General features: G+C 47.3%; 2 protein-coding genes and 1 long non-coding RNA gene across 7 annotated transcripts in view; 1 reads left to right on the top strand and 2 right to left on the bottom strand.

Moving 5' to 3' along the window:
* The window catches only part of LRRC8A (leucine rich repeat containing 8 VRAC subunit A), a 31,087-nt gene extending 22,094 nt beyond the window's left edge, over nucleotides 1-8,993 (bottom strand). The window contains exons 1-2 of one of the 4 annotated variants that reach the window (XM_061603932.1): nucleotides 8,851-8,993; nucleotides 2,330-2,508 (exon numbers count right to left, since the gene is read on the bottom strand). The gene's annotated coding sequence lies outside the window, so the exon portion shown is untranslated. The other 3 variants (XM_061603931.1, XM_061603933.1, XM_061603934.1) reach the window with 3 other exon arrangements.
* Nucleotides 8,994-12,749: 3,756 nt separating this feature from the next.
* LOC133373742 (uncharacterized) lies at nucleotides 12,750-18,592 on the bottom strand. Of its 2 annotated transcripts, none has more exons than XR_009759740.1 (3): nucleotides 18,155-18,592; nucleotides 16,238-16,280; nucleotides 12,750-13,573 (listed from the first exon to the last, which is right to left on the bottom strand). It is a non-coding gene; the product is annotated as an uncharacterized LOC133373742 (long non-coding RNA). The 2 variants fall into 2 exon arrangements; XR_009759741.1 differs by lacking the exon at nucleotides 12,750-13,573 and adding an exon at nucleotides 13,591-13,761.
* Nucleotides 18,593-19,278: 686 nt separating this feature from the next.
* KYAT1 (kynurenine aminotransferase 1) overlaps nucleotides 19,279-27,538 on the top strand; it is a 32,672-nt gene continuing 24,412 nt past the window's right edge. Inside the window, exons 1-6 of the mRNA XM_061604496.1 lie at nucleotides 19,279-19,484; nucleotides 20,212-20,331; nucleotides 23,969-24,102; nucleotides 25,042-25,100; nucleotides 25,993-26,143; nucleotides 26,554-26,703. Of these exons, the coding sequence (XP_061460480.1) occupies nucleotides 24,019-24,102; nucleotides 25,042-25,100; nucleotides 25,993-26,143; nucleotides 26,554-26,703 (444 nt within the window). The 5' untranslated portion in view covers nucleotides 19,279-19,484; nucleotides 20,212-20,331; nucleotides 23,969-24,018. The remainder of the gene's footprint in view (nucleotides 19,485-20,211; nucleotides 20,332-23,968; nucleotides 24,103-25,041; nucleotides 25,101-25,992; nucleotides 26,144-26,553; nucleotides 26,704-27,538) is intronic.

Raw genomic sequence — 27,538 nt, 5'->3', positions numbered from 1 at the left:
GGAATACCTCGCATTAACGTACTCAATGGGACCAGAGCAAGTACGTAAACTAAAAATGTCCTTAAAGTGAAGCACTACCTTTTAAAACTTTTTTTACCTCTCCTTCATGCGGAGCCTCAAAGCCCCGCACTAAAGCCTCTACTGCTAATTTAGAAAAAAAAAGGCTTCACATTGTTATTATCGTTAAACAACTGGGAGTCATAAATCCTTGCGAACACGGAGATCTGCCAGCCAATTCCAACCAACCAAATGAACAAGATCTCATTTGAGGTCATGTTCTCTTAGTAAGGGGGTTGGGAAGGTTCAACAGCTCTGGCAGGTGCCTCCCGGTGCATCTCCCAGAACTGTTTAAATCTCCAGTACAGTTTGAAACCAGCATGAAATCAAAGGGGCTGTCTGGCTCCCAGACAGAAACCTCGTTTCAGCTCCAGCTTCACATGAAGCTAAAATTTACAACTAGCTCCGCCACACCTTTGCGAGAGCGGGGCACTGATTTCTCTTCGTCCGTCTTTTGAGTGTCATGCTGCGCAGAGAGCCATAATCCTGCTTTCAAATCAATACAACATCTTGTCATTACCAGTTAGCACCTGTTGACTGAAGAAAACTGTTAATTGGTTCATTAAAGTCAACACTTTAATTGACTAATGACTCCATGACTACTAAAAGACACGGCTGGGACATCCCTAGGGGAGATGCCTACCTTGGGGAGGTAGAGGCAGAAAGAGGATTGCGAGGAAGGAAGAGAGGGAACGAAGACCAGGCGCAGAGAGGCCACCGAAGCAGCACATACGAATCAGACCACAGCTCCCTGAAGACCAGCAACGTCTACCCCAGCGGTGAGGGACCTTTCTCTCAGCCTGAAGGCCTCACTGACTTCTGAGCAACCTTCCGGGGGCCGTATGCCAATGGTGGGTGGGACCAGAGGCAGAAGTGGGCGGAGCAACAAATGTGCATTCTACCTTTGTACGGTAGGCTATTGTCTATACCCACACTCACACACACTCCTCTCTGGCCAGGCAAGCCAGAAGCACGGACAGAGTTCAAGGATGCACCCTAGCCAGGCAAAAAGGGAGAGTGCAAAGATGCACCAGTGAGGGCCGCGGCCTTAGAAAAGGTTCAGCGAAGGGCAACCAGAATGATCAAGGGGATAGAGCAACTCCCCTGTGAGGAAAGGCTGCAGCATCTGGGGCTCTTTAGTTTAGAGGAAAGGCGAGTCAGAGGCGCAATGACAGAAGTGCATGAAATGACACATGGCATGGGAAAAGGGGAGAGAGAAAAGCTTTTCCTCCTTCTCTCGTAACACTAGAACTCACGGACATCCAACGTTGGAAGATTCAGGAGAGACAAAAGGAAGTCCTTCATCCCACAGCGCATGGTTAAACTCTGGAATCCGCTCCCACAGGAGGCAGTGATGGCCACCAGCTTGGAAGGCTTTACAAGAGGATTAGGCAAATTCATGGAGGAGAAGGCTAGCAGTGGCTACTAGCCACGGTGGCTACACTGCATAGTCGGAGGCTGGAAGACGCCTGTGTGTGAATTTATTTTATGTGGGGAGATCGGTCCACGACAACCAACACACAATCTTGACAGGAAAAGGCTTTGATCCAATGGCATGCCCGTCTCCGAATAGCAACTGCTGGGACTCAAGAAGTGAAGAGAGAGCTGCCATGGCGCTCAGGTCCTGTTTGTGAGCTTCCCATAACGGGCATCTTGGCTGGCCACTGTGAGAACAGGATGCTGGACAGGAAGGGGCACTGGCCTGAGCCTAAAGGGTGGTCTTAAGACGGGTTTTTGTATAGGGAGAGCCCCGAGGGGCTGACAGGAAGGCCTGGAGGCTGCATTTGCCACTGGGTCTGAGGGTCTCTGGGCCCAGTTTATTGATTGATTGATTTGATTTATTCCCCACCCTTCCTCCTAGCAAGAGCCCAACAGGCACCTTGCCCTAACAGGCAGCAGCTGGAAGGCACAACTGCAGGGCCCACTTCCCAGAGACGTTCATGTCGCACCCGACACTCTGGAGGAGAAAGAGATGCATCACAAAGCACCTGGCAGGAAAGCCAGGAGCAGCAAGCCCTGGGGTAGCTGCTAGGGGCGGGGAATGCAGATGCCGTGACGACGAGCTCACTTTCCCCACCTGAGCTTAAAAGCTGTTATGCAATGAATGGCACTCAAGTTCCCACATTCACGTCACGCCTTAGCAGTCATGAGACGCAAGAACATTTCTTTCCCTTCTTTTCGGCTTTGCCCTCTCGCCCGGAGGCGCGCTCTCTCGCTCTCTCGCTCGCGTTCTCGCTCGCAACAACAACAACAATAATCCCCCCCGCATTACCAAGCACATCATCCCCAGAGAAGCCCTTCAGGAAGCGGAGGTAGGCCGTTGCACGCTGCAGCTGGGATCTGCGATCTCCACTTCAGCCCTTGGTGCTGGAGATCGAGGTTGCCTCCGAGAGTGGTATCCTGGGCGGGTGCTGAAGGGAGGCTTTGCCCAAACGCCATAGGAGCAGCTTCCTTTAAAAAAAACACACACACAAAATGGATTTGCAAAAGCTGGTTGAGTTTGGCTGGTGGAGGGCAAAGCGAGGAGGGGGAGTCTACCCCAAATAGGAAGGCCACCTTATACAAAGTCAGACCCCTGGGCCCATTGAGTGCAGTATTGTCTACACTGACCGGCAGCTCTCTAGCTCTCCACATCTCCAGCTCTGCTCTGAGCAACGGCCTTTCCCCAATAGTCATCATAGCATTTTTAGTGTACAAGACAGCTCAGCAATATGTATGCGCTTGAGGAGCCTTGTAAGAATGCAAAAAGAGTTCTGTTGGATCAAATCAAAGCTCTGTCGCTAAGGTGGGGAACCTGTCTTAGCCTGAGGGCCGCATTCCCCCATGCATGCCAGCAGTGGGCGGAGCTGGAGACAGAAGTGGGTGCGGCAACAGATGTGAAGGGAGGCCGCACCCAGCCATGTGGAAGTTTTCTATATACACCCACTGAGCTAGATGTACCCAGGGTCCAACACTGTGTAAGGCAGCTTCCTATTTTAATAAACAGACCCCCTCCTTGGAAATCAGGCAACAGTTCTAAACAAAAAGTGTTTTCAGTGCAAATACTGATTTTAAAAAACCAATTATCATCTTAAGAGGTACACACAGAGGAGGAAATGCCTCTTTCGAGACACCTGAAAACAAAGCAAGTTTTTCCATTTACTCATATGTTATTTTTCATTATGCATCATGCATCCAGTAACTGATGAAAATGCAAACAATTAAAGATGTCTTTAATGGAGTGACTGCTCTGGAATTTACCGGTCAAGCCTTCTTAAGCACAAGATCAGCAGTTTGCCCTGGGCGAGCCCTGAACCCCAAAGAAAACACACTGTTGTCACCAAGAGTGAACACCTTTGCCAGCGCCGTAACAGGACAGTTCCTGAGAACTAATGGGGCAGGATGGGCCCAGAGCTTTTACACCTACACGGGTTCCATGTTTAAGCTGCAATTCTCAAAACTGGTCTGTAGATATAGCTTAAAGATGAGGCCACAGGGTGTGTTCGGGAATCTCTCGCCAGTGGCCCATCTAGTCCAGCTTCCTGTTCTCACAATGGCCAAGAAGAGGCCCCAGTGGGAAACCCAAAAGCAGGATTTGAATGCAACAGCGCTCTCCAGCTGTTGTTCCCCATCATCTGGTATTCAGAGGTAGACTGCCCCTGGGCATGGAGGTTCTCCTATCGCAACCAACCTACTTAAGAAGAGCCCTGCTGGATCAGGCCAAAGGGGGCCCATGTAGGCCAGCCTCCTGTTCTCACAGTGGCCAGCCAGATGCCCCAATGGGAAGCCGCAAGCAGGACCTGAGCGCAACAGCAACTCTCCCCACCTGCAGTTCTCAGCAACTGGCATTCAGCGGCAGACTGCCTCAGACAGTGGAGGTAGAGCATATGCATTAGCAGCCAGCAATAGCCTTATCCTCCATTAATTTGTCAAGCCCTCTTTTAAAGCCGCCCCCTAGCAGTCAATGGGGCAAACTAGATGCAACGTGTTGAGATTTGAGAAGCCTTTGTTACCTTCCCCCAGCCTTTTTAACCCGGACCAGGTTACAAAACTGAACGCTCAGTTGCAATGTTTGATCCTGCAAAGGCTCTCAGCGATAGCAAGCAGGACTTGCATGCCATCTTAAAACCAGGCCTATATTCCAAATTCCGCAACAGACATAAGAAAGTCACAGCAGCCTCATTGGGCCAAGGTGATGCTGTACCAGGTGCTAGAAACAGCCAGAGAGGGGAGTACTGCTACTGCACTCAGGTCCTGCTTGCGGGCTTCCCATAATGTGCATCTGGTTGGCTACTGGGAGAACAGGAGGCCAGACTAGATGCCCCCCCTTTGGCCCAATCCAGCATCCAGGCTCTTCTGATGTTCTTAAGTGTCATCTAACACAGTCTCCGGTTTACCACAGCGGCCAAACAGATGCTTTCGGGAATCCCACACGCAGGACACGAGGACAGAGGAACCTGCCTTCCACCAAGTCAAACTACTAGATTATCTAGCTGCATATTGTCTTAAACCCTGGAGAACCGTTGCCCATCAGGACGGACAAGAGTCGTTCCCCAGCCCTCCCTGGAGACACCAGGAATTGAACCTGCAAACTTCTATAAGCAAAGCAGATACTCCACTGCTCAACTATGGCCCCTTTCCTAGAGATGTGAAAGCCTAGAAAATAACCTGAAAATTCCAGGGAAAAAATGATTTTCCTGGGAGTTTGTTCTTGCAAACCCTCCTCCTTCAGAATTTTTCCAGGCCTTCACATTTCTACCCTTTTCCTTGCTGTTCTTCACCCAGGAACCGGTATTCAGAGGTATACTGCACCTGAACACAGAGGTTCAATTTAGTGAGGCTCGTTGGTAGACCTCATCTCCTCCGTGAATCGTGTTTTGAAGACATCAAAGCTGTGGCTGTGACTGCAACTGAGGACAGCAAATTCCATTCTGTACCGTATGAACAATTACTTCTGAACCAAGTGGCCATCAGTTTCACTGGGTGACGACGTGGCTATACACAGAATCCTAAAATAGTAGAGTTTGGAGGGATCTATAAGGCCATCGAGTCCAACCCTCTGCTCAATGCAAGGATCCAACTATAAGCCAGGGTTGGGGAAATAATGCCCACCCTTCACCCAGAGATCCCATTTAAAGCACATGGCTTTCCCCAAAGAACCCTGGGAGCTGTCATTTGTTAAGAGTGCCGGGAACTGTACCTATGCGAGGGGTAAACTACAGTTCCCAGGATTCTTGGGGGGAGTGCTTTAAGTGTATGGTGTGGATGCGGCCTAAAACACTGCACAAACAAAACTTCAAAATAAAGCAGGCAATCGTTAAAGAAGCACCCCCCCAAAGTAATAGATCCATGCTTCCAGAATGAGGCAACAGAGAATCTGAAGCTCTGCTCCAATTTAAAGACATTTAAACAGGCCACATAGTTCACCCATCCTTGCCTTAAGGCCACTTTGTCTAGTTTCCTGGAACCATCGCGTTTTTGCCAGCATTTCCTTTTCTTCCCCCGCACCCCGAGAAGACCTCACCCCGGACTCCCTTCCGTGCAAATGGAAACATCCCATAACCCTTCAAGGAGGTGAGGGTTTCTGCAAGAGACAGGAAGGCACACCCACAAACACGCACTCTCTCCCTGCCCCTGTTGTCACTGCAACCGGCAAGCTTAAGGGCTTTAAAGGCAAGCCAGCTCTGGAGCAAGAGTACAAAAATCCCTCTCCCCAACTTCCTTACAACCCTCTCTTGCTGTCATCTTGGCCTCCCCACACCCAAATCTTTTCCTCTCCCACCCACCCCTTCTGTCAGGCGTTTCCTTCCATCCCCACCCGAGCACTCTGCTTCCCTTTGCAACACCCGACCTCTGCCAAAACGTTTCCTTGCAAATCCATCCAGTTTCCGGCTAGCAGAAGGGCCCCCCCGCCCCCCCAATCTCATCAGCATACCATCCCACTTTCTTTTTGATCCCTCACCTCCTTGCGCAGTCCTCTGCCACATACCCTCCCTCTCCATTTATGCCACACATAGAAGCATAGAGTTGGAAGGGGCCTTGTAGGCCATCGAGTCCAACCCCCTGCTCACAGCAGGAAATCCACAGCTAGAGCATATCCCGCAGATAGCTGTCCAGCCTCTGCTTGAAGATATCCAGCAAAGGGGATCCCACCACCTCCCTATTCACTCTCATGGCAGGGACTAGGAACATGGTAACAACACCCACAAGCGCCTTCTCTGGCTCTCCTTTGACTGGCTCACACCTTGATTCATCAGTGCTTCCTGCCAACCAGGCATCAGCTTAACAACCCCGTCACAAAAAACATCTCCTCCTTTGGTCTGCCTTCACTTACCGCCTGCCAACCCTTAGTTGCCAGCAACACATACAGCAAAGGGTCCTTCTCTCTCCGCCCTCACCTGTCAAGGGTTGCCTGGCACTGAAGCACATTCTCAGGCCCCTTTCACTCTGCGTCCTTCAACTCCTCTAAGTAGGGCAACTCTTGGGCTCCTCTCAAAACTGTCTCAGCCCTAACGCTCTCCAGCCCCATACATTTCAACAAGTCATATCTCACCTCCCCATCTTTGAGATCCACAGCCTGAGATGCCCTCTCCCCAAATTTCTTCCCATCTGCAACACCCCAATCTTTCCACTCCCTTCCTTATTGCCACCTCATTACCCCCCTTACCTTCTATTGCCCAGTCCCACAAGCGCCAGAGATACAAAGCAGCCAAGGAATCCCACTCCCCTTGGAGATTCCCAATAAATTTAGGGCCTACCAAAAAAAGGTGGCTGTTCTTCTGCCACCAGCCTTCCAAACCCTTCTCCGCCTCCCACCTTCCAAATGTCCCTTCCCCACTATTTCCCTGATCAAAAGCAAAGCTCTCTCTGTAGAGACCCTCTTTTACATGCCCTCAGTGCCCACACTAAAACCTCAATTGCCATCTGCGTCCTGAATGTGCAAAGCTTGTTTGCCACAGTAGATCTCCAGGGTTGGTTGTGGATTCCCTCCTTCTAATGCCTTCACTCACTCACACCAAGCCCTACCTTGTCCTTCACTTGCCCTCAATACACACGGCAAGCCCTCTGCTGCCTGAGTGCCAGCCCAGCTCACCTCCGGTCCCTCACTTGCCCTCGATGCACACGGAAAGCTTGCCTGAACCTCAGCCCAGCTCACCTCCAGTCCATCACTTGCCCTCAATGCACACGGCAAGCCCTCTGCTGCTTAAACCCCAGTCCACCTCCAGTTCCAGATTTCTCCCATAGCACACCTCTGGGGAAGACCACTTTTTCCAATTCTCTTTCCCAAATTGTCAGCCTTCCTTCCCACCCCACTGCAAGCCGCACAGATGATGGCCGGGTCACACAGGCTGTTCATAAAAGGTTAAGCTCCCAATTTTTCGAAGTCCCAGCCCCTTTGCCCAATTCCCCTAGAAACTCCTTTCATGTACGTGCATACCCCCCCACACACACACTTTATTCTCTGACCGTCTGCCCTCTGACCCCGTAAGACTGCAGTTCATGAGCTTCATTCAGGCGGTCCATGGCCTTTTTGTGGGTTTGTGGTTGGAGACAGCACATCACTCCATTAAATACCTTTTGAAATACATTATTATGCTGCTAATTTTACTCCTTATAGTTTATATTATTGTATTGCATTCTGAATTCTGTGGAATTCAAATTGTAATGCAATGAAATACAACAGATAAGAAAAATAAACGCAGCAACAAAACTACAATTAGAGAGCATACAGCTTCTAGCACAGCGTCAGGATTGCCACAACAAGCAGGAAAATCATTACAAGACTCTCAGCGCCCCTCCCCAAAGCTCACAAGCAGAAAGCATGCATGCTCCTCTCCACCCTGCCGGGCCCGCATTCTTCTCCCTGCCCCCGCTTCATTAACATCAAATAAAACCGGGCTACTAGTCCTCTGGGTTCCTGAGCTTACACTCTTGCCCAAACGCCCCCTTCTCACCTCAATACAACAAAAGCAATGCCGGAGGGCAGGGGAGTCCTCCTCTCCATTCTGTCAGGCCCAAGTCCCCCCCCCATCACTTTTCACTGACTCAGGGAGAGTTACTAGTCCTCTAGGCTCCTGAGCCTGCTCTCTTTGCACAGAAGCAAAAAGCAGTGTGTGTGGGGGGAGGAAATCCACCTCTGCCTTCTACCAGACCCAAATCCCCCCATAACTAAATCAAAACAAAGCTGGTAGTCCTCTAGTTTCCTGAGCCAGCCCAATTGCCCAGACGCCCCCCCCATCCCTATAGTCAAAAAAGAAAATCGGGGGGGGGAGAATCCTCCTCTCCATTCTGCCAGACCCAAGTCCCCTCTCCACTTGTAACTAAACCAAAACAAAGTTACTAGTCCTCTAGGTTCCTGAGCCCTTCCTCTTGCCCAGACGCCCCCCCCATCACCCCAGTACTCAAAAAACAGTGCGGGTGAGAGAGAAATCCTCCTCTCCCTTCTGCGAGGCCCGCGTACCCTCCCCACAAAAAACCAACACGAGGTTACTAGCCCTCAAGATTCCCGATGCCACCCCTTCACTCCATAAGCAAGGCGGGGGGAGGGGGCATACCTCTCTCCATCCTGCCAGGCTGACGTGTCCCCCTCCTTCCCTGCCATCAAATGAAGCTAGGTTACTAGTCCTCTGTGTTTCTGCCCCCCCCCGGCCTCCCTCGGCGGATTCCCAGCCAGTCTCCAAGCCCCCCACTTTCCTCTCGGTCCACCACCACACCCACCTCGGCAGCACCTTCCCGGCTGGGTCCCTTCGGGCTTCTTTTGTTTGCCCCTCACACCCTCATTGCACCAGCGGCCTGCTCCACCCCGGAACTGACCTCACCCAGCCGGCATGGGGCATCCCCGGCGGCGGCGGCGGCGGCGGCCGCTGGCTCTTCAGCTCCTCGCTCCGCTTCCACTAGACGGCGCCATCTTGGCGGAGGTGGGCGGAGCCTCCGCGGGAGGGATCCGGCGCCATCTTTTAGAAGGGCAAGCTCCTCGGCGTTCCGAGGGAGGGGGGAAGCGGCTGAGGCCCTTTTGGAGAAGGGCAAGAGACGGCGTGGCGGGCGGCCATCTTGAGCGTGGGGAAAAGGGGCGCGCGGCGGCCATGTTGGGAACGGGCGGCGAAGGGAGGGCCGCCCTTCAAACAAACATTTTTGTTTTGAATACAGTTTAATATTGATAACAGCTTAGTGGTGATTGTCAATATTAAAGAGAAAAAATATCTTATGTGGCTTACAAAACTCCGTATGCACAAACAACAACAGAAATCCATTCATCACCCCCACATCATTATAATAACAGATGCAATATGATTTATAATGACATAATAACAAATACAAATATACATAAATAATATAAATGTTATTACTTCCAAGGGGCTCAAGGTGATGTACATAGTTCTCCCCCTCCCCCATTTTATCCGCACAACAACCCTGTGCGGTAGGTCAGGTTAACAGATGGTGACTGGCCCCCAAGGTCACCCAGTGAGCTTCATGGCCGAGTGGAGGATTTAAACCCAGGTCTCCCAGATCCTAAGGTCAACATGCGTAACTACCACAAGTAAGAATTATGAAATACATGGGGCACCAAATTCAGTGGCTGGGGAAAACCTAGGCAGATAAATATAAAACAAATAACAACACAATCCTAAAGGTGTCTACTCAGAAGCTAGTCCTACTAAATTCAGTGGACCACACTGGCTGCTGGGAATTGCAGTCCAATAATATCTAGAGCCAGTGTGGCATAGTGGTTAGAGTGTTGGACTACAATCTGGGAGACCAGGGTTCGAATCCCCACACAGCCATGAAGCTCGCTGGGTGACCTTGGGCCAGCCACTGCCTCTCAGCCTCAGAGGAAGGTAATGGTAAACCCCCTCTGAATACTGCTTACCATGAAAACCCTGTTCATAGGGTCGCCATAAGTCAGAATCAACTTGGAAGGCAGTCCATTTCCATTCCCCCCCCCCAATATCTAGAGCAGGTGAGGCAACCTCAGGCCCTGGGGCCAAATGCAGCCCCCAGGCTCCTCTATTTCGCCCTCAGCCTTAGTGACTCACTTAAGGTCACTCAGTGAGGTTCATGGATTTGAATCAGAGTCCACCTGATCTGGCACTCTGACCATTGCTCCATTCCATACATGCAAAAAATGCAGTTGCAGCTACAGCCAGCTCCGTGCAACAAACTATTTTTAAAAAATAAATTCGAAGGCTTCTCTTCCGGAATTTGCCTCCACAAATAGGAAAGTACATTCCTAACAACCCAAATCATCACCGCAACATTGGTTTGCCAGTGTCGAGCCATTTGGTCAGGTAAATGCTTGTTTTATTGCACCCTAAATAGCATCCTTCTTTCAGGCCTGTGATGGTATCAGATTCCCATCTGGTGGGTTGGGTTTTTTTGTGGCATCAGTAAAAATCAAGCTTTCTGATGCATTTGGAATATTCACTCACCAACATTTTTACTGGGCTGGATCATCACAAAATGTCGACCTGCATAGGAAAATCCTGCAATATTAATAAAGGAGAATTGAAAGGCATTCATTACAATCTCATTAGAGCAAGAGAGAGAGCTTGTTTGCAGTGTTTAAGCTTTGTGTTCTTGTTGTTCAAAATAGATATTTCCATGGTAAATCTATTAGCGGTGGTTTTCATGCATTTCACTAATACTGCATTCCTAAATCCATTCACTCAGAAGTAAATCCTGCTGAGGTTGATGGCACTTCTTCGTGTTTTTAGACTCACAATGGACAAGAATATGCTCCATGGGTTTGTGTAAATACTAAGTGCACACCAATCTCAGAGTGTTGAGAGGCTTTTTTGGGGAGGGGATTCCATTGGGTTGGTTTCCTTTGAATGAGCTCCACTAGAGACTAGTGGCATTTTCTAGGGGAAGGGCCATACCTCAGTGGTAGAGCATCTTTTCTGCATGCAAAAGGTCCTGAACAATCCTCAGCATCTCCAGCTAGGGCTGGGCGACCTGGAGAGCTGCTGCCGGTCAGGGTAGACAGTACTGAGCTAGATGGACCAACGGCCTGCGTTGGTATAAAGCACCTTCCTACGTTCTGTGATACAAGGTTTTATTTACATGTGTCTAAGCTGCGCGTGAGATGGGGGCGTTCACAGCATTAACACGCCAACAAATGGGAACACAGGCAGCTGCCTTATACTGACTCAGACCAACTGGTTCAGAACAGCGTACACTGACTGGCAGCGGCTGTCCACAGTATCAGGCAGGGAAACTTTCCCAGCCCAACCTGGAGAGGGTGGGGATTGAACCTTGGACCTTCTGCACGCAAAGCAGATGCTCTGCTGCTGAGCTATGGCCCCTGCTCCTCCTTTAGGTTTCCAGGGGAACCCCCAGGATGACAGCACAGGGAGCAAATCAGAGCGCTCCAAAGCAGGAGGAAAACCAAAAACGCAGGCATCCTTTACAACGTGCAGAATTTTGTGGCGCTCTTCTCCAAGCAGTGTTTCCAAAACGGCATGTTTCAGTAGAAAGCATGCATAAAAATATTAGTGAAAGCCGCACCCTAAAACGCATTACATTAGGAGAAATTGCTTGCAAAAATGTGTGCGTATTTGTATGTTGTAGATATCACGACACAGTGAGACACGGTGAGACCAGAGTTCAATTTCGGAGCCCCCCTCGTAATTCTGGTCTCCGCTTTTATTTTACCTCCGCCTGGAGGCGTGGATTATTTTGTCTCCATAAACAGCCTATGACCTTTAACTATTGTATAACATCACGTACATACAAAGTACAACAGCATTATCTACGTGGCAATATGCAGGCAGTTATTTAACCACTACAGATGTCAGTATCGTTTACAGCCATAAAGTTAACCACATCCTGTTTTTCCACTGGTCAGATCGCAATGTCTTGAGAGATAGTGTACTGAGAACAGCAGCGTGGTTTGCCAACGTATGCTGTTCATTCAGTCCACCCCACATCTCCCCCTTTTTTATTTTTTAGCAAAAAGTAATTGCTACGTAATGGTCGCGGAGCAACAGGTGTACACGTCTGGAAAAGGTATTGTAAAAAACAGCATAAGCCTATACTTAAAATGAGTAAAAGAATAGCATATCTAAGAATCTGACTTAGCCATCCAGTGGGCAGCCAACTCCAAAGCCACTGCCACCAAGTTGTAGGGGCGTCCTGCAAAATGTTATTAGCTAGATCCTTCAAGTTTTTTACCTGTGCTCTGATTTCAAAACTGTTGTCAGTTAAATTAAAACAGCACATATTCTTTATAGTTTCGCACCCCAACTGATGTTGTAATAGCAGGTAATCTATAGCTGCACGATTATCCAAGATAGCTTGTCTTAATATACCCTGCTCTTCATTTAACAAAGCAATGGCTCGAGAGGTGGCATTTATCATCTTAACATAATTACAGGCTAATTTATGTAATTGATTGCTGTTACTTACTGCCAATGCAGGAAGTCCAACAAGGGAGATGGCTAGTGATACACTTTCTGCTTTATTAAGCAATTCCACCTTGTCATTACAATCAGCCGGCATGGCAACAGCTTCTCTTTTCCTACGTTGGGCTAGCAACTCCCTTTTATGAAGGAAAATGGGAACCAGTCGACTCAGGCAACAGATGGTATCAGAAATATTAGCGGGAACATAATTAAAAGTGGTTTCTCCACATGTCCAAAACCATCCACCTGGTAAAGGAATGTGTCCGTACATACTGGATATGTTAATGTGCTGTGTACAATTCCATGTGGGTCTCCCAACCTTTAGACATCCCTTCTGCACCTTATGTCGACTACAATTAACCATCCGAGCACACGTATTATTAATGGAATTTGCAACATGTGATGTAAATAATTGAAAAGCATTAACAGGCAGCTGGAAGGTTGGAGTTCCCCAATTCGAAACAGTATGATATTTAATCTCTGAAGTATTCATGAACCGCCCAAGTCCTGTAATGTTCCCAATATCCCCAGGTGCTTTGCATACGGGTATTAAACATGTTCCCAACATACCCATTTCCTGTACATGTTCAGTCATGCAAAAGTCACTCACATTTGTCATTCTTGCTAACTGAACCCAGATATTGTGTTGAAACCGCATCCCCAACTCCTGCCCCAACCTGTCAGCCCCGGCGCTTCCTAAAATCCAACAAATGCAAAGTACAAAAATAGAATTTGTATTTAAAGACGCAATTAAAGCAAGAATGGTATTCTCAGTTGTCTTGTCCACCCCGGCTTGTTCCATTGCTTTTTCTGCTTGTGTTGCTAAGTTCTTTATTTGGCCCCAAGTCACGGGAGGTTGCGGAACATTCCGACCACGCTTCCTGGAAGACATCCCAGTATCCTGAAGTTGCAGAGAAAAATTAGGGATGGGATTCTTAAGATTATCGTGCCAGGACATCGTCTTTCCAGGGCCGGATACACCTAGCAGGTACCCACACAGGACCGTCAGGCGTAGACACAGCCGCGTAACCTCGACCCCACGTTATAAGCGGAACTGGGCCTTTCCACTCTGGATTTGGTAGTTGCCGAAACTGCACCCGCGGGGCAGGTAGAGACTCCGACTGCTGAAAATGCCGCTGCGCTCGAGTAGAAAAGGAAAAATGAGTATTGGGAGATTGAGACAAATTTAAATGATTAATGGTAAACAACACTTGTGCCAGCCACTCCTCTTTGGTGGCCAATCCCAGTGGTACTCCTCCTTTTTGTTTTTGTTTAAGCAAATGCTCTTTAAGGGTACGATTGGTACGTTCGACGACAGCTTGACCTGTAGAATTATAAGGAATACCAAACAAATGTGTAATGGACCACTTAGTGCAAAACTGTGCAAATTGCTGTGAAACATATGCAGGGCCATTATCAGTTTTTATCGTCTGAGGTTGGCCCATGATGGCAATAGAACGAATGACATGATTAATAACATTCTTAGTTTTTTCCCCTTTCTGAGGAGTTACCCATATGTATCCGGAATATGTATCTACTGTAACATGCAAATACTTCCATGGGGAGAAAGTAGGAAAATGTGTAACATCCATTTGCCACAACTGGTTAACTATGAGACCTCGTGGGTTCACTCCTGGTTCTGGGGATAGAGTTAACTGTGTGCATTGGGGACATTGTTGAATAATGGCAGAGGCTTCCTGGGCAGTAAGATGGAATTGCTTCTGGAGTGCTTTAGCATTTTGATGATGAAGGGCATGACTTTCTATGGGTGTGCAAAGGAGGGCACGAAGAGCCTGATCAGCATATTGATTACCTTCTGTTAACAATCCTGGGAAAGGTTGATGACTGCGAATATGAAATATAGCAAATCGACAAGACCGAGTATGTATGAGTTTTTGAAGTGTAAGCATAAGAGCAAGTAGATTAGTGTCCAGCATGGGAGAGACATAACTACCGGGTAATGCAAGTACAACATTCTTAACATAAAGACTATCGGTAATAATGTTAACCTCCTGATTTGCAAAAGTCAACAGCGCCATACTAACAGCGGCCAACTCAGATCTCTGAGCGGAAGTTTGGGGTAAGGTGAAAATTGTCTTCCAAACCCCCTGCTCGTGCCATGCAACAACCCCTCTAGTTGGACTGCCATCAGTATAGACCGTGACCGCAGGTAAGGGTTGTAAACTGATTACAGATTGAAACTGGATAGGAATTTTTTGTGTAATTTGAAGCCGTGGATCTGATGAGGAACGACATGAAATTGTGCCCAAATAAGAGACTAAAGCCCATTGAAGGTCATCAGAAAGTGCAACAGCATTTTCCCATGTGTAAAGTTTAAGAGGCAACGAAATTTCAACCGGATCGATACCTAATAATTGCCTTGATCGTAATCGTGCTTTTTGGATTATTTCTGCTGCTTGCATTGGCAAAGTTGTGATAGATGACTTTGGTGTATGGGCTAAGTAAAGCCACTCTATTATATGTGTAGCATTGGAGCCTGACTCCTGAGTGAGTGCAGCAAAAAGTTGGCTTCCATCAAATAAAACAAATAAAATCAGTGGTTTATTCAATATTTGTCGATCCACCCAAATAGCTTTTAACGTTGTAGAAACTAATTCTAGGGATTGCCTTGCCTGTTCCGTTAGAGTAATAATATCTGCAGGTTGACGTCCTTGTTTTAAACATTCAAATAAAGGCCCCATGTCTTGAGTGGTAAGTTTACAATATGGTCGAATCCAATTAATAGAACCCAAGAATTGTTGTAGTTCTACATAAGTTGGCTTCATTGACAAAGTAAGACAGGGCAATACAGGAGTGGAGTAGGATTGCATTAATTTATGTCCTAAATACAGAAATGGTTCTTTGAGTTGTACCTTTTCAGGGGCAATCTGCAACCCTGACTGTGACAAATGATCAGTAAGGTGTTGTTGCCACATAGATGGGAGGGTTCTCCCAGCCACCAAGATGTCATCCATATAATGGTAGACCAATAATGTAGGGTATTGAGCCCGAAAGGGTCGCAGGGCCATGTCTACAAACTGTTGACATAGGGTTGGACTATTTAACATGCCCTGAGGTAGCACTTTCCATTGATATCGTTGCGCAGGGCCAGAGTTATTATATACGGGAACAGTAAACGCAAATTTCGGTGCGTCTTGCTCTTGTAACGGTATTGTGAAAAAGCAATCTTTCAGGTCTATAATAGCTAAGGAATAGTCATATGGAATTAAATTTGGATTAGGCGTCCCACATTGTAGCGGACCCATGGGCACAATTAATTTATTTATTTCTCGTAAATCATGTAAGAGCCTCCACTTTCCAGATTTCTTTTTAATCACAAACACTGGGGTGTTATAAGGGCTATTACTTTCTGCTATATGATCAGCTTCCAGTTGCTCCTTTACCAGTTGGTGCAGAGCTTCTAATTTTTCTTTGGGTAAGGGCCATTGTTCTACCCAAATGGGTATGTCTGTCTTCCATTGTAAAGGAAGAGCTGCCTTTTGTTGGCTAATCATTAATAACAATGGTGGTCTGGAATTGCTCCAGTAAATCCCTTCCCCACAGATTTACTGAAATGTCCAAAATACAAGGGCGAATGTGGGCTATACGATCACCATCAAGAGCAACAACTTGTATCCAATCCTTACTCCGTTTTGAATCCTGAGCTCCGCCCACTCCCCACACAGAAGGGGCCACTTCTACTGGCCAAGAGGATGGCCAGTTATGTTCAGCAATTACTGTGACATCTGCCCCAGAATCTATAATACCTTCAAAAATAACATTGTTTAAACAATACTTACGAACCGGTTTCTCCCTGGTCACTTCTGCCAGTACTGCAGCTACCTGTGGATGGAAAGGATTACCTGAAATACTCACACTCGGCGATTTCGTCCTTGTAGATCCGAATCCACCAGTACGTTTTTGGGAGGAAGTGTTCGATGTGAAAAGACGATATGGCAATAACAATAGTTGCGCAAAAGAATCTCCCTTCTTCAACTGAAGGGGAAGGTGACTCCAATACTGAATATAAATAATTCCCTGATAATCAGAATCAATAACACCAGGTACCACCATTATATTATTCTTGGAAGCAGAGGATCGCGGTAGTACAAGGCCTACGGTGCCTTCTGGTAAAGGGCCAGTGAGTGTGGTAGGCATTAAAAGAACTGCTCCAGGCAAAGGAACATCTTTTGACTCTGCATGTATTAAATCAATTCCAGCGCTTCCTTGAGTAGCAGGGGTGGGTACACTTCCTTGAGATTCGGGGCTGGAAGCCTGCCCCAAGTTCAGTTTCCCTCAATAGGACGGGAAGACACATTGGTATTGGTAGTGGGAGCTGAACGACACTGATTAGCCCAATGATAACCCTTTTTACATTTCGGACAGATCTTCTTTGGCCGGTTTGTAACAGTGCCCCCACCTTTAAATGCTCCTCCGCCAGGAGCCCGACATTCCCTTCTGAAATGACCAGGCTTTTGACAATTAAAACAATTGCCTGTAGGTTTGTTACCCTGTCTTAATGCCCCAGCTAACAATGTCATGGCATGAACATGTGTACCTACCTCTGCACAAGCTTGAATCATGTCTCCCAATTCATATTGAGGTCTATGAATAATGTTTTTCAAAATCTTTTTACAGTCTGTGTTAGAATTCTCGTAAGCTAATTTTAACAATAATTCCCCTTGTGCCTGAGGGTTATCAACCTGCCGTGTCAGAGCCTCTTTCAAACGGTCAACAAACTGAAAATAGGGCTCTGTTGCTTGCTGCCGTACATTCGTAAAAGAACGTAAGGGTTCTTTCCCAGCAGGCACCTTTTTAAATGCTTTCTGTATACACTCAGCAGTTCGATGAAATGCGGCTTCAGGCAATACCCCTTGTTGTGCTATGGTAGCAAAATTACCTGACCCATAAATTTGCTCGGGAATGATATTAGCATCCCCAGCTGCTATAGCAGCATGTCTAAATTCTTGGTCCCAAACTACATATTGCGAAGGAGTCAAAATCATCCTAAAGAGATCCTTCCAATCTTGAGGGATCATGTTATATCCAGTAGCTACTCCTTCCAACATCCCTTGTACATAATTAGCCGTAATCCCATATTCTCTTACTGCCTTATTTATTTCTCTAATAACAGAAAACGGAAGAGCTGTCCAAGTTGCTATGCGATTATTAGCATTATTAGGATCTGGCTGATATGTAACGGGAAAAGCTGAAATTGTACCCTCCCAGTCTCCCATTTCTTCCATAGATAATAATCCTGAGGCTGCAGCCTGAGCTATGGCTGCTTTAACCTTCCCAGTAACCTGTTCTTGTTGGACTGGAGGGCTATATGGAGGAGCATTTACAAATTTCTCAATATCCTTTTCAGGTGTAGGTAAAGAAAGTTGGGGATAAAGAGGAGTTTTCTGGTCAGAATTGGCAAACAGCGATGTCTCTTTTATCCCTAAATGACTAATGGCCTCAGCACACTTTTGCCATAATAAGAGATGGTGAATAGGTGCTCTTGGTTCTTCATGTAATTTTCTCCCTATCCTTATCCAATCTGACTGACGTAGCGATCCTTGCTCTGGATACCATGGACATTGACATTGAATTGTTTTTAACAATGATTCAATGTGAGAACGACTTACAAAAGCTGAGGTATCCTGTTTTAAAATTTTTTGTAGCTCTTGTGCATGAACCTTCTGCTGAGCTGACAATTCCCCCCCCATACTCACGAATGGGAGCTGTACGCTGAGGTGCACCGTTGGCTGATCCTGCCAGTGGGTACGAGGGTGTTTGTTCTGAATCACGTCGAGGTCACCAGATGTAGATATCACGACACAGTGAGACACGGTGAGACCAGAGTTCAATTTCGGAGCCCCCCTCGTAATTCTGGTCTCCGCTTTTATTTTACCTCCGCCTGGAGGCGTGGATTATTTTGTCTCCATAAACAGCCTATGACCTTTAACTATTGTATAACATCACGTACATACAAAGTACAACAGCATTATCTACGTGGCAATATGCAGGCAGTTATTTAACCACTACAGATGTCAGTATCGTTTACAGCCATAAAGTTAACCACATCCTGTTTTTCCACTGGTCAGATCGCAATGTCTTGAGAGATAGTGTACTGAGAACAGCAGCGTGGTTTGCCAACGTATGCTGTTCATTCAGTCCACCCCACAGTATGTGCTGCCTTCAAGTCGATCCCGACTTATGGCGACCCTATGAAGAGGGTTTTCATGAGGCCGAGAGGCAGTGCCTGGCCCAACGTCACCCAGGGAGCTTCATGGCTATGTGGGGATTCGAACCCTGGTCTCCCAGGTCCTAGTCCAACACCTTAACCACTACCACAGACAAAAAATGTGTTTTTCGGGAGAAATTCACACTAGAATGCTGAAGAATTTTCACGAGGGATTTTTTTAAATTGCAAATTGCTGCAGAAATATGGAAAAATAAGAAATGGCAGAACCAAAATGGACAGATCCTTCCATCCCGAGTCCCAGGTTCATCCTCCGGCATCTCCAGACAGAGCTAAGGATGGTTCCCTGCCTGAAACCCTGGAGAGCTGCTGCCAATCAGTGGAGAAAATACTGAGCTAGATGGACGATGGTCTGACTTGATATAAGGTTCCTTGCTGTGTTCCTGTAATCCGGCAAAACCACTGGCATCTTGTGGCAGTTAATTTAATAGAATCATAGAATAGTAGAGTTGGAAGGGGCCTATAAGGCCATCAAGTTCAACCCCCTGCTCAATGCAATAGATTCAGTCGAAATATCTCCTCTTTTTTGGGGGGTGGGGGTAGTCACCCAAATTAATTAGTTTTCTCTCCGTCCAGCAGAGGGCTGTTGAGCACATCCGCTTGACCAAATCCATGCCTCCTTCCTCAGCTCTGTTTCTTGCTTTGTTTTGTTTCCCCCCTGCTTATTAAGGTTACTTATTCGTTATCTAAAATGGGGGGGGGGCAAAGTTCTTGAAAGTGAATCGCCTGGCTCCTTTCCGCCAGCACCATGTGAGACAAAAGGGACCTTGGAATTGAGATTGCCAGCTAGGCAGAAAAAGGTAAGGAAGAATAAAAAAAATTAATTGCATACGCAGCACCATACACGTACAGAACAGTGGGGAGGAGAGCCTGGCTGGGAGTCCAGAGTCTGTGAGTTCAAATCCCCGCTCGTGTCTCCTGGGCGTCAAGGGCCAGCTAAAGATCACCCCACAGGGAGTGGCTCAGAGGTTACGTGCCCTGCCACCTGTGCAGCCATGGGCAAGCTGCGTAGTCCCAAGGAGCCCAGTTGCCCCCCAGCTGGCAGTTGCGGACAGGGATGGGGCTGGCTTGTGCAGCTGTGGCAAGCTGAGCAGGCCCTAGGCAGCTGGGGAGGACTAGCCTCAGAGGGAGGCTATGGGAACCCCCCTCTGAATACCGCTTACCATGAAAACCCTATTCATAGGGTAGCCATAAGTCGGAATCGACTTGAAGGCAGTCCATTTCAATTTACACACACACACACAATCCTGGGAATTGCTGCTCACCCATCACAGAACTACAATTCCCAGCAGCACCCTTAACAAACTATAGTTCCTAAGGTTCTTTGGGGAGGACAAACACATGGTTTAAATGTATAGCATGTAAACAGCCTTGACATGCGCAAGAGATGTGGCAGGAAGTAATACCTGCTCACAGGACAGCTGATGCCTCCCTCTCCCAAAAAAGGTATCTGCCCTAGCTGGAAGGGGATAGGACACAAGATCTCCTTTCACTTGAATCCTGACCATGCTTCTTGTGATTGGCTAGTAGCCCTGCCGTATCTCCGCCCAGGGGCACATCACCTGCTCTGAAAAACTTCTGGGAGACTGACAGGAGGAAGGCAAGGTGGAGTTTACGTTGTAAAAGAGGTCGGAGGCACAAATTAGAGTAAGTGGGCCCTATTGTTTATTTTTCACTTGCTTTATTCTTCTTCTTACTACGGGTATTTATTGTTAATCTAAAATGGGAAATAAAGTTCTTTTCTTAGATCACTGCCGCTTTTGGGCACAGCTGGAATCTGTTAAAAAATAAAATAACTATGCCGCACACACACACCCCATACACTTAAAGTACATGATTTCTCCCAAATAATCCTGGGAACTGTAGGTTGACACACACACACACACAGCTACAGTTCCCAGCACCCTAAATAAAGTACAGTTGTTGTTTTCCTCACTCTATCTTCCTTTGGGACGATCCGTAAACATCTGCTGAAGTCTAGCTGGTGCCTCGCAAGCAACCGAACCCTGCTTGCTTTTGTAAACTACTCTGATGTTACCCAGAAGTGTGTGGTTCTTAGGAAATGTACTTTCCCTTCTGTCTAGGCAGGTCATCCCTTCATCCGTAGAGCTGTGTGGTAGAGAAGCACCTGCTATGACCTCCCTGATCTTCCAAATATAGTATTTATTTTAACAGTGACATGAATATCCCACTTTTCCTCCGAAGAGCACAAGACGGTGCATATTTATTGCATTCTTAATATTGCACTGCATTATAGGGTAGTTTCCTCAGTTTCATTATTATATATATTTGTTATTTTGCAAGCTGTTTAGAAGTGGTCTTAAATACTAATTGGTATATAAATATATTAAATAATATGTTTTTCTCCCCCCCCCTTCAACTTTTATTCTCACAACAACCCTGTGAGGTAGGTTAGCCTGGGAGTGATTGGCCCAAGTTTGCGCAGTGAATTTTGTGGCTCAGTAGTGATTTGAACCCAAGTCTCTCCACTCCCTAGTCCAGTAGTACTACCTCTTATACCTTGCCAGCTCTTATACAAAGTCTCTCAACTTGAAAGACTCTGTGTGATTAAATTCTCAACAGATGTCTCTGAAAAGCAGGCAAGAGCCTTGGGGTCCCTTAAGAACTAAGGCTGCAGTCCTAAACATACTTTCCCGGGAGTGAGTCAAACTGAACTGAGTGGGACTGTAACAAGTGTTTGTGCTGTAAGCTTTCATGGACTAGACTTTACATCTTAGGAGGCCAAAAAGCTAATGGAAAGCAAGTGTCTCTAGAGAGTTAGGTTTGTCATATAGCAGTTGGTGATTGTCTGTGATTGTCTGTGATCTGCTTCTCACCATGGTAATCATCCTGTGTCTGGCTGTATCCTTTCAGGACAGACAAAAGGAAGTACTTGTTTACTCAGCGCATAGTTAAACTATGGAATTTGCTCCCACAAGATGCAATAATGGCCACCAGCTTGGATGGCTTTAAAAGATTAGATAAGTTCATGGAGGACAGGGCTATCAATGGCTACTAGCCATGATGGCTGTGCTCTGCCACCCTAGTCAGAGGCAGCATGCTTCTAAAAACCAGTTGCCGGAAGCCACAGGAGGGGAGAGTGTTCTTGCACTCGGGTCCTGCTTGCGGGCTTCCCCCAGGCACCTGGTTGGCCACTGTGAGAACAGGATACTGGACTAGATGGGCCACTGGCCTGATCCAGCAGGCTCTTCTTATGTTCTTATGTTCTAGACAGGCTGCAGGAGAATGCCTGCATACTAAGATAAAATCACCCCCTGCATGTAGAAAACACGTATGTCAGGATGACATGCTAGTCTTCTACATTCAAGGATACACATATATTAGAAAGGAGAAACGTCCAGCCGTGGGCGCGCCCAACTTCAGTCTGAAGTAGTACAGAGGCGCAGTAATCTCGCTCAGAAATAACATTTTTCTTTGACCTTGATTTCAAGATGTTGAGCCCCTGATTCAGAGCCCCTGACTCTGCCACTCTTTTGTACCAGAACTCTGAGCAACCCTTACTCTACGACTCCCAGAGGCGCAGGCAATCTGCACCTCCTCATTAACCTTTGGTAATGTAAGTTGGCAAAAATGAACAGGATGGCACAAATGACTTGTACTCCTGGTTAATATATACTCAACCCCTTTTCTTCCTTTCAGCAACCACTTTGGTAGAGAAGGCGGCATAAAACTTGTAAAAGTTTATTTGCCAGCGCAGAAATGCTTTGGCTATTCCTGAAAGGTGACCTTCAAATGTTGAAATGCGCATGTGCGCGTACACGTTCTTGTGGCACGACTGTCTGTATAAATCACATTCCCCCACCCACCCAACCATAGCCCATCAAACATTTTGTGGAGGGCACAATTTACATGGGTAGAGCACTGCATAGACTTGGGTGAAGCAAAGAAATTTGGCAGGAGGAATGGAAGTCTCACTAAAAGCCTGTTAGGTTAAGCTGCAAGTGGCTTGCGGGCTCTATGTGTGTGATTTAACACGTAGTTAGCTACTCCATTTATATATATGGGGAAATAACAATGCTGGCCTACCTTACAGGGTTCTTGTAAAACTACACTTCACTTCTTCAGATACATGAAATGTTATTCTGAATCACAGGTGCTATTATATTATTAGTAGTATTATCAATTGTATTTATATCCCACCTTTTCTCCAAAGAGCTCAAGGTGGCAAATGTGGCTCTCCCCCTCCTCATTTAATCCCCACAACAACCCTGTGAGGGGACTCAGGCTGAGAGGTAGCAACTGGCCCAAGGTCGCCCACTGAGCTTCATGGCTGAGTGGTGATCTGAACTCGGGTCCTTTGTACAACACTTTAACCACTAGGCCACCCTGGCTCCATATGTACATGGTTGGGTCAAGGGGGGTTGTAGAAAGTGAGGTCAGAAGAAAATAGCTTGCAGAAAAGTACAGACAGTGGTAATTAAGTACTAAACTATGCCAATTCACAGGACAGTTTTGTATGACATAGCATCCTGACACTGTGAAGTGTGCAATTGTTGCTGTCTGTGCTTTTCTAGATTTCATTTCCCTCTGACCTCACTTTTGACAATTCTGCCTCCCATCTGCACACTGTGTGTGCATGTGTGATTTTATACATACTCACACACAGTGCTTTTTTGGTTAAAAAATAAGGTGCCGGTATTCATGCCTTAATAAAAGTGCCATGGGTACCTGTCTATAATACTTACCATAGGCAGCAAAAAAGAGGTGCCATTACTCCGTACAGGTGAGCACTATCACAAAACAAACAATATACCTACTACACACACTATAAGACACACATGTATCGTACTATACATTTTGGAAAGGTTTCGTTTTTTGCCATTTGCTATGCATTTGGACACCTCTTAAGATATCCTAACCAAATTTTGCACAATGGTCCCTGAGATGAAGGACCAGGTTTCCATCTATATTTGGATACAATTGGACACCATTTTGAATCAAGATGGCAGGCTGAACATTTTGAAACTGTGCTGATTTTCCACCACTGATTTCAACACTCCACTGATTTTTTCGGTTTCTTAGACTTCTCAAGCAACGCCAGGTGCAAGCCTGCTAGTCTGTACATACAGCCCACTGCCCACTGGTGGTATGTGGCCCCTGGGAGGTTGCCTATGAGGGAATGTGGCCCTCAGGCTAAAAGCGTTCCCCCACTCTTCATTACAAAAGGTTTCATTACAAAACGAAGCCATTGTTTTTTTGTTACTGTGACTGCAACTTGATCCCTCCTTTTCATTCTCTCTCCCCCTGTTCTACATGGGTATAGAGATAATCCAGGTTAATGCCTCTAGGCCTGCAGACAGGTGTTGTTGTGGTATGGTTAGGCGTTCTGGACTGGCCTTGATTTGTGAACTTTTCCGAAGGAATAATCGCATTGGATTCTGCTGCTATCACTCCAAGGTATGAAGAGACAGAAGTTCAGGGGCAGTGAACATCAGCCCTGGGGGCCACATGCACCCCCACAGCCTCTCCATCTGGCCCTCGGAACTCTCTCCAGGCCACTCCCCCTCATCCCAGGCCACACCCTTCACTGACTCTACTTTACATCCTCCTTGACTGCTTTTGCCTGGTTGAAATAAGTCCTTGGATAATTCCTCTTGCTTGTGTGGATGGAGAGGGGTGGGGTGTGGGAACTAGCCTACTGTACAAAGGTAAAGTTCACATTCATTGTCCCACCCGCCTTCACCTCTGGCCGTGGCAACCCCTGGCATGTGGCCCCCGGAAGGTTGCCCAGATGAGGATGCGGCCCTTGGACTGAAAAAAGGTTCCCTATCCCTCCTGTAGGAGAACCACTGAAAAGCCAGAAGGAACCTGCTGAGGACTGTGATTATGTTTTGTTTGGGTGAAGTTCAAGACTTTTGAGCAAAGTGGTGACGACTGAACTGACAGCCAGAGAGGGCAGGGGCGTGGGTTTTTTTGTTGTCAGTGATGCTGAGGTTGCTCTTTAAAAAAATAAAAAGTAATTTAGGTACCACTTCATACATCAAAGAAGTCTCTTAGCAGTTTGCAACGTTATAAAAAAACGACCATGACTAAGTGCAGAAATAATTCCACACTGTTAAAACAGCAGAGAACATCTAGGCAAGAAGATCCTCTTGAACCTCACCCTAAAGCAGGGATGAAGACCCTCTGTGGCCCTCCAGAGATTGTTGGACCCGCAGGGTCGATGGGCAGGGGTGATGGCCGTTGTAGTCCAGCAGCGGCATCTGGCAGACTGCAGGTTCCCCAGCCCTGCTTTAAGCTAAAACAAATAACGTATGCTGACCCCAACCACTATTGACATCTAAGAAATCAGCAACGGTCCTAACATCTCTCCATTTCCCCCCCTTCTTTCTCTAGGCAAAGATGTCCAAGATGGTTTCAGCTCGACGGCTGGAAGGCATGGACAAGAACATCTGGTACTTGCTCCTTGGGTGGGCTCAGTTGCCCCAGATGGCCTGCATGGGCCCAAATGGCCGTAGTTGCCCACGCCGTAGAAAACTGCCTCAAAATACGAGGCCAGAGAGTATGTCCATCTAGCTCAGTGTTGTCTACACTGACTGGCAGCAGCCCTCCAGGGCCTTGGGCAGAGGACAGTCACCTCCCCGGCTCTGCTGTGCCACTGAACCAATGTCCCTTCCCAGCGACGGACAAATTGATGACCACGTTTTGTTGGCTTGGGTGGTGGCAGGGGCACTGTCTCCCTCACGTGGTTTGTGTCGAGGCCAGACTAGGTGCGACAACAGTGCTTCCATGGGACGTATAAAGAGGGGGCTGGCAGCTTGGTTTGGGGGACTGTGGATGACACGGCTCAAACCATCTCACATCACAACAGGACTCGCGTCCCAGCAATAGTCTTTCAGACAGTGTATATTATACCCTTCCTCCCAGAAGGAACCCATAGTGGCGAGAAACAACTAAAAATTTTCTTAAAACTTCTTAAAAACAAAACATTTAAAACAAACCATTAAAACAATTCTAATACAGACGCAGACTGGGATAAGGTCTCTACTTAAAAGGCTTGTTGAAAGAAGGTTTTCACTAGGTGCTGGAAAGAAAACAGAGACGGTGCCTGTCTAATATTTAAGGGGAGGGAATTCCAACGGGTTGATACCACCACACTAAAGGCCTGATTCTTATATTGTGTGGAACAGATCTCCTGATAAGACGGTAGTTGTGGGAGGCCCTCACCTGCAGAGCGCAGTGATCAGCTGGGTATATAAGGGGTATTTCCAGTAGATGTGATCTGTCCAGGTTGGGAAAGGCTTGCTTAGACTCAACCTTTCTCCCCTGCTGTATTCTACTCTGTAGGGTGGAGTTTGTCAAGTTGGCAGCCACTTACAAGAACGTGAACCTGGGCCAAGGCTTTCCCAATTTCCCTCCCCCAGACTTTGTCAGGGAAGCATTTGTGGAGGCCGTCAGCGGAGAGAACACCTTGCTGCACCAGTACACTCGAGCTTTTGTACGTGAGAGTCTATTCCTTTGCTGTCTTGGACTGTGTACACACCATACATTTAAAGCACATTTCCCTCCCGCCCAAAGAATCCTAGGAATTGTAGTTGACCCCTCACAGGGCTGCAATTCCTAGCACCCTTAACAAAGTACAGTTCCCAGGATTCTTTGGGGGAAGCCATGACTGTTTTAAAAGCAGTATAAGAGTACTTGAAGTGTATGGTACGGATGCAATCCTGTTTGTAGCTCTACGGCTCTTAACTGATCCCGTGCCCTCTGCTTTTTCATATATGGCCCCTCAGTGCTGATGCGTCTTAGTGGCCATCTTGCCTGACCCCCCCCCTCGTGGTTCATTTCTCTCCAGATAACAAGCACACGCTGGTTAGCATTCCGCATTCTCGTTCTCTGATCTTTTGTCAGGGCCATCCCCGTTTGGTGGCGATCCTGGCCCGCTTTTTGGGAAAGCTGCTTCAACAAGACCTCGACCCTCTGACGAATGTGCTGGTGACCACTGGGGCCTATGAGGCTCTTTTCTGCTGCTTCCAGGCTCTGGTGGATGATGGCGACGAGGTAAGTGGGCGCCTGTCCTCTCTGGAACATCTTACTGATGAAGGTGATGTTTCTTGACAACATGTCTGGAAGGCCACCGATTTGGAATGCTATAAAAGAGGATGAGACAGATTCATGGAGGATAAGGCTATCAGTGGCTACTAGCCACGATGGCTATGTTCCTTCTCCACTGTTGGAGCCAGTAAGAATAGCCAGCTGTTGGCAACTATACGGTTTCGGCCCAGTTTATCTGAAGGAGCGCCTCCAGCATCACCAATTATGCCGCCTGACGAGATCAGCCTCACAAGACCTTCTCTCGGTCCCACCAGTTAAAACAGCGAGGCTGGTGCGGACCAGAGAGAGGGCCTTCTCGATTGTGGCCCCCACCCTCTGGAACTCCCTTCCTTTCGATCTTCGCCATGCCCCCTCCCTAATAGGTTTCTGCCGGGCCTTGAGAACCTGGCTATTCAGGCAGGCCTATGGGATCTCTGGGGCGGGTTAGTTATTAATGTTGTTATTAATTGGTAGAGTGGTGCTTAGACGATTGATGGTCTTATTGATCGTATATTGTATTTTATTGTATTAATGTACGTCGCCTAGAGTGGCCGTTAATTCGGCCAGATAGGCGACCCATAAATAAAATTTTATTATTATTATTTATTATTAACTGCAAGTGGGGAAAGTTGCTGTTGTATTCAGGTCCTGCTTGTGGGCTTCCCATAACGGGCATCTGGTTGGCCACTGTGAGAACAGGAGGCTGGACTAGATGGGCCACTCGCCTGATCCAGCTACAGGCCTGTTCTTATGTTCATATGGAGCCTCCAGGTCCAGAGGCAGTATCTAGATTCCTAGGTTC

Source organism: Rhineura floridana, chromosome 20, assembly GCF_030035675.1.
Source record: "Rhineura floridana isolate rRhiFlo1 chromosome 20, rRhiFlo1.hap2, whole genome shotgun sequence".
NCBI classification, from domain to species: domain Eukaryota; kingdom Metazoa; phylum Chordata; class Lepidosauria; order Squamata; family Rhineuridae; genus Rhineura; species Rhineura floridana.
This window is presented reverse-complemented; position numbering and strand designations above follow the sequence as displayed.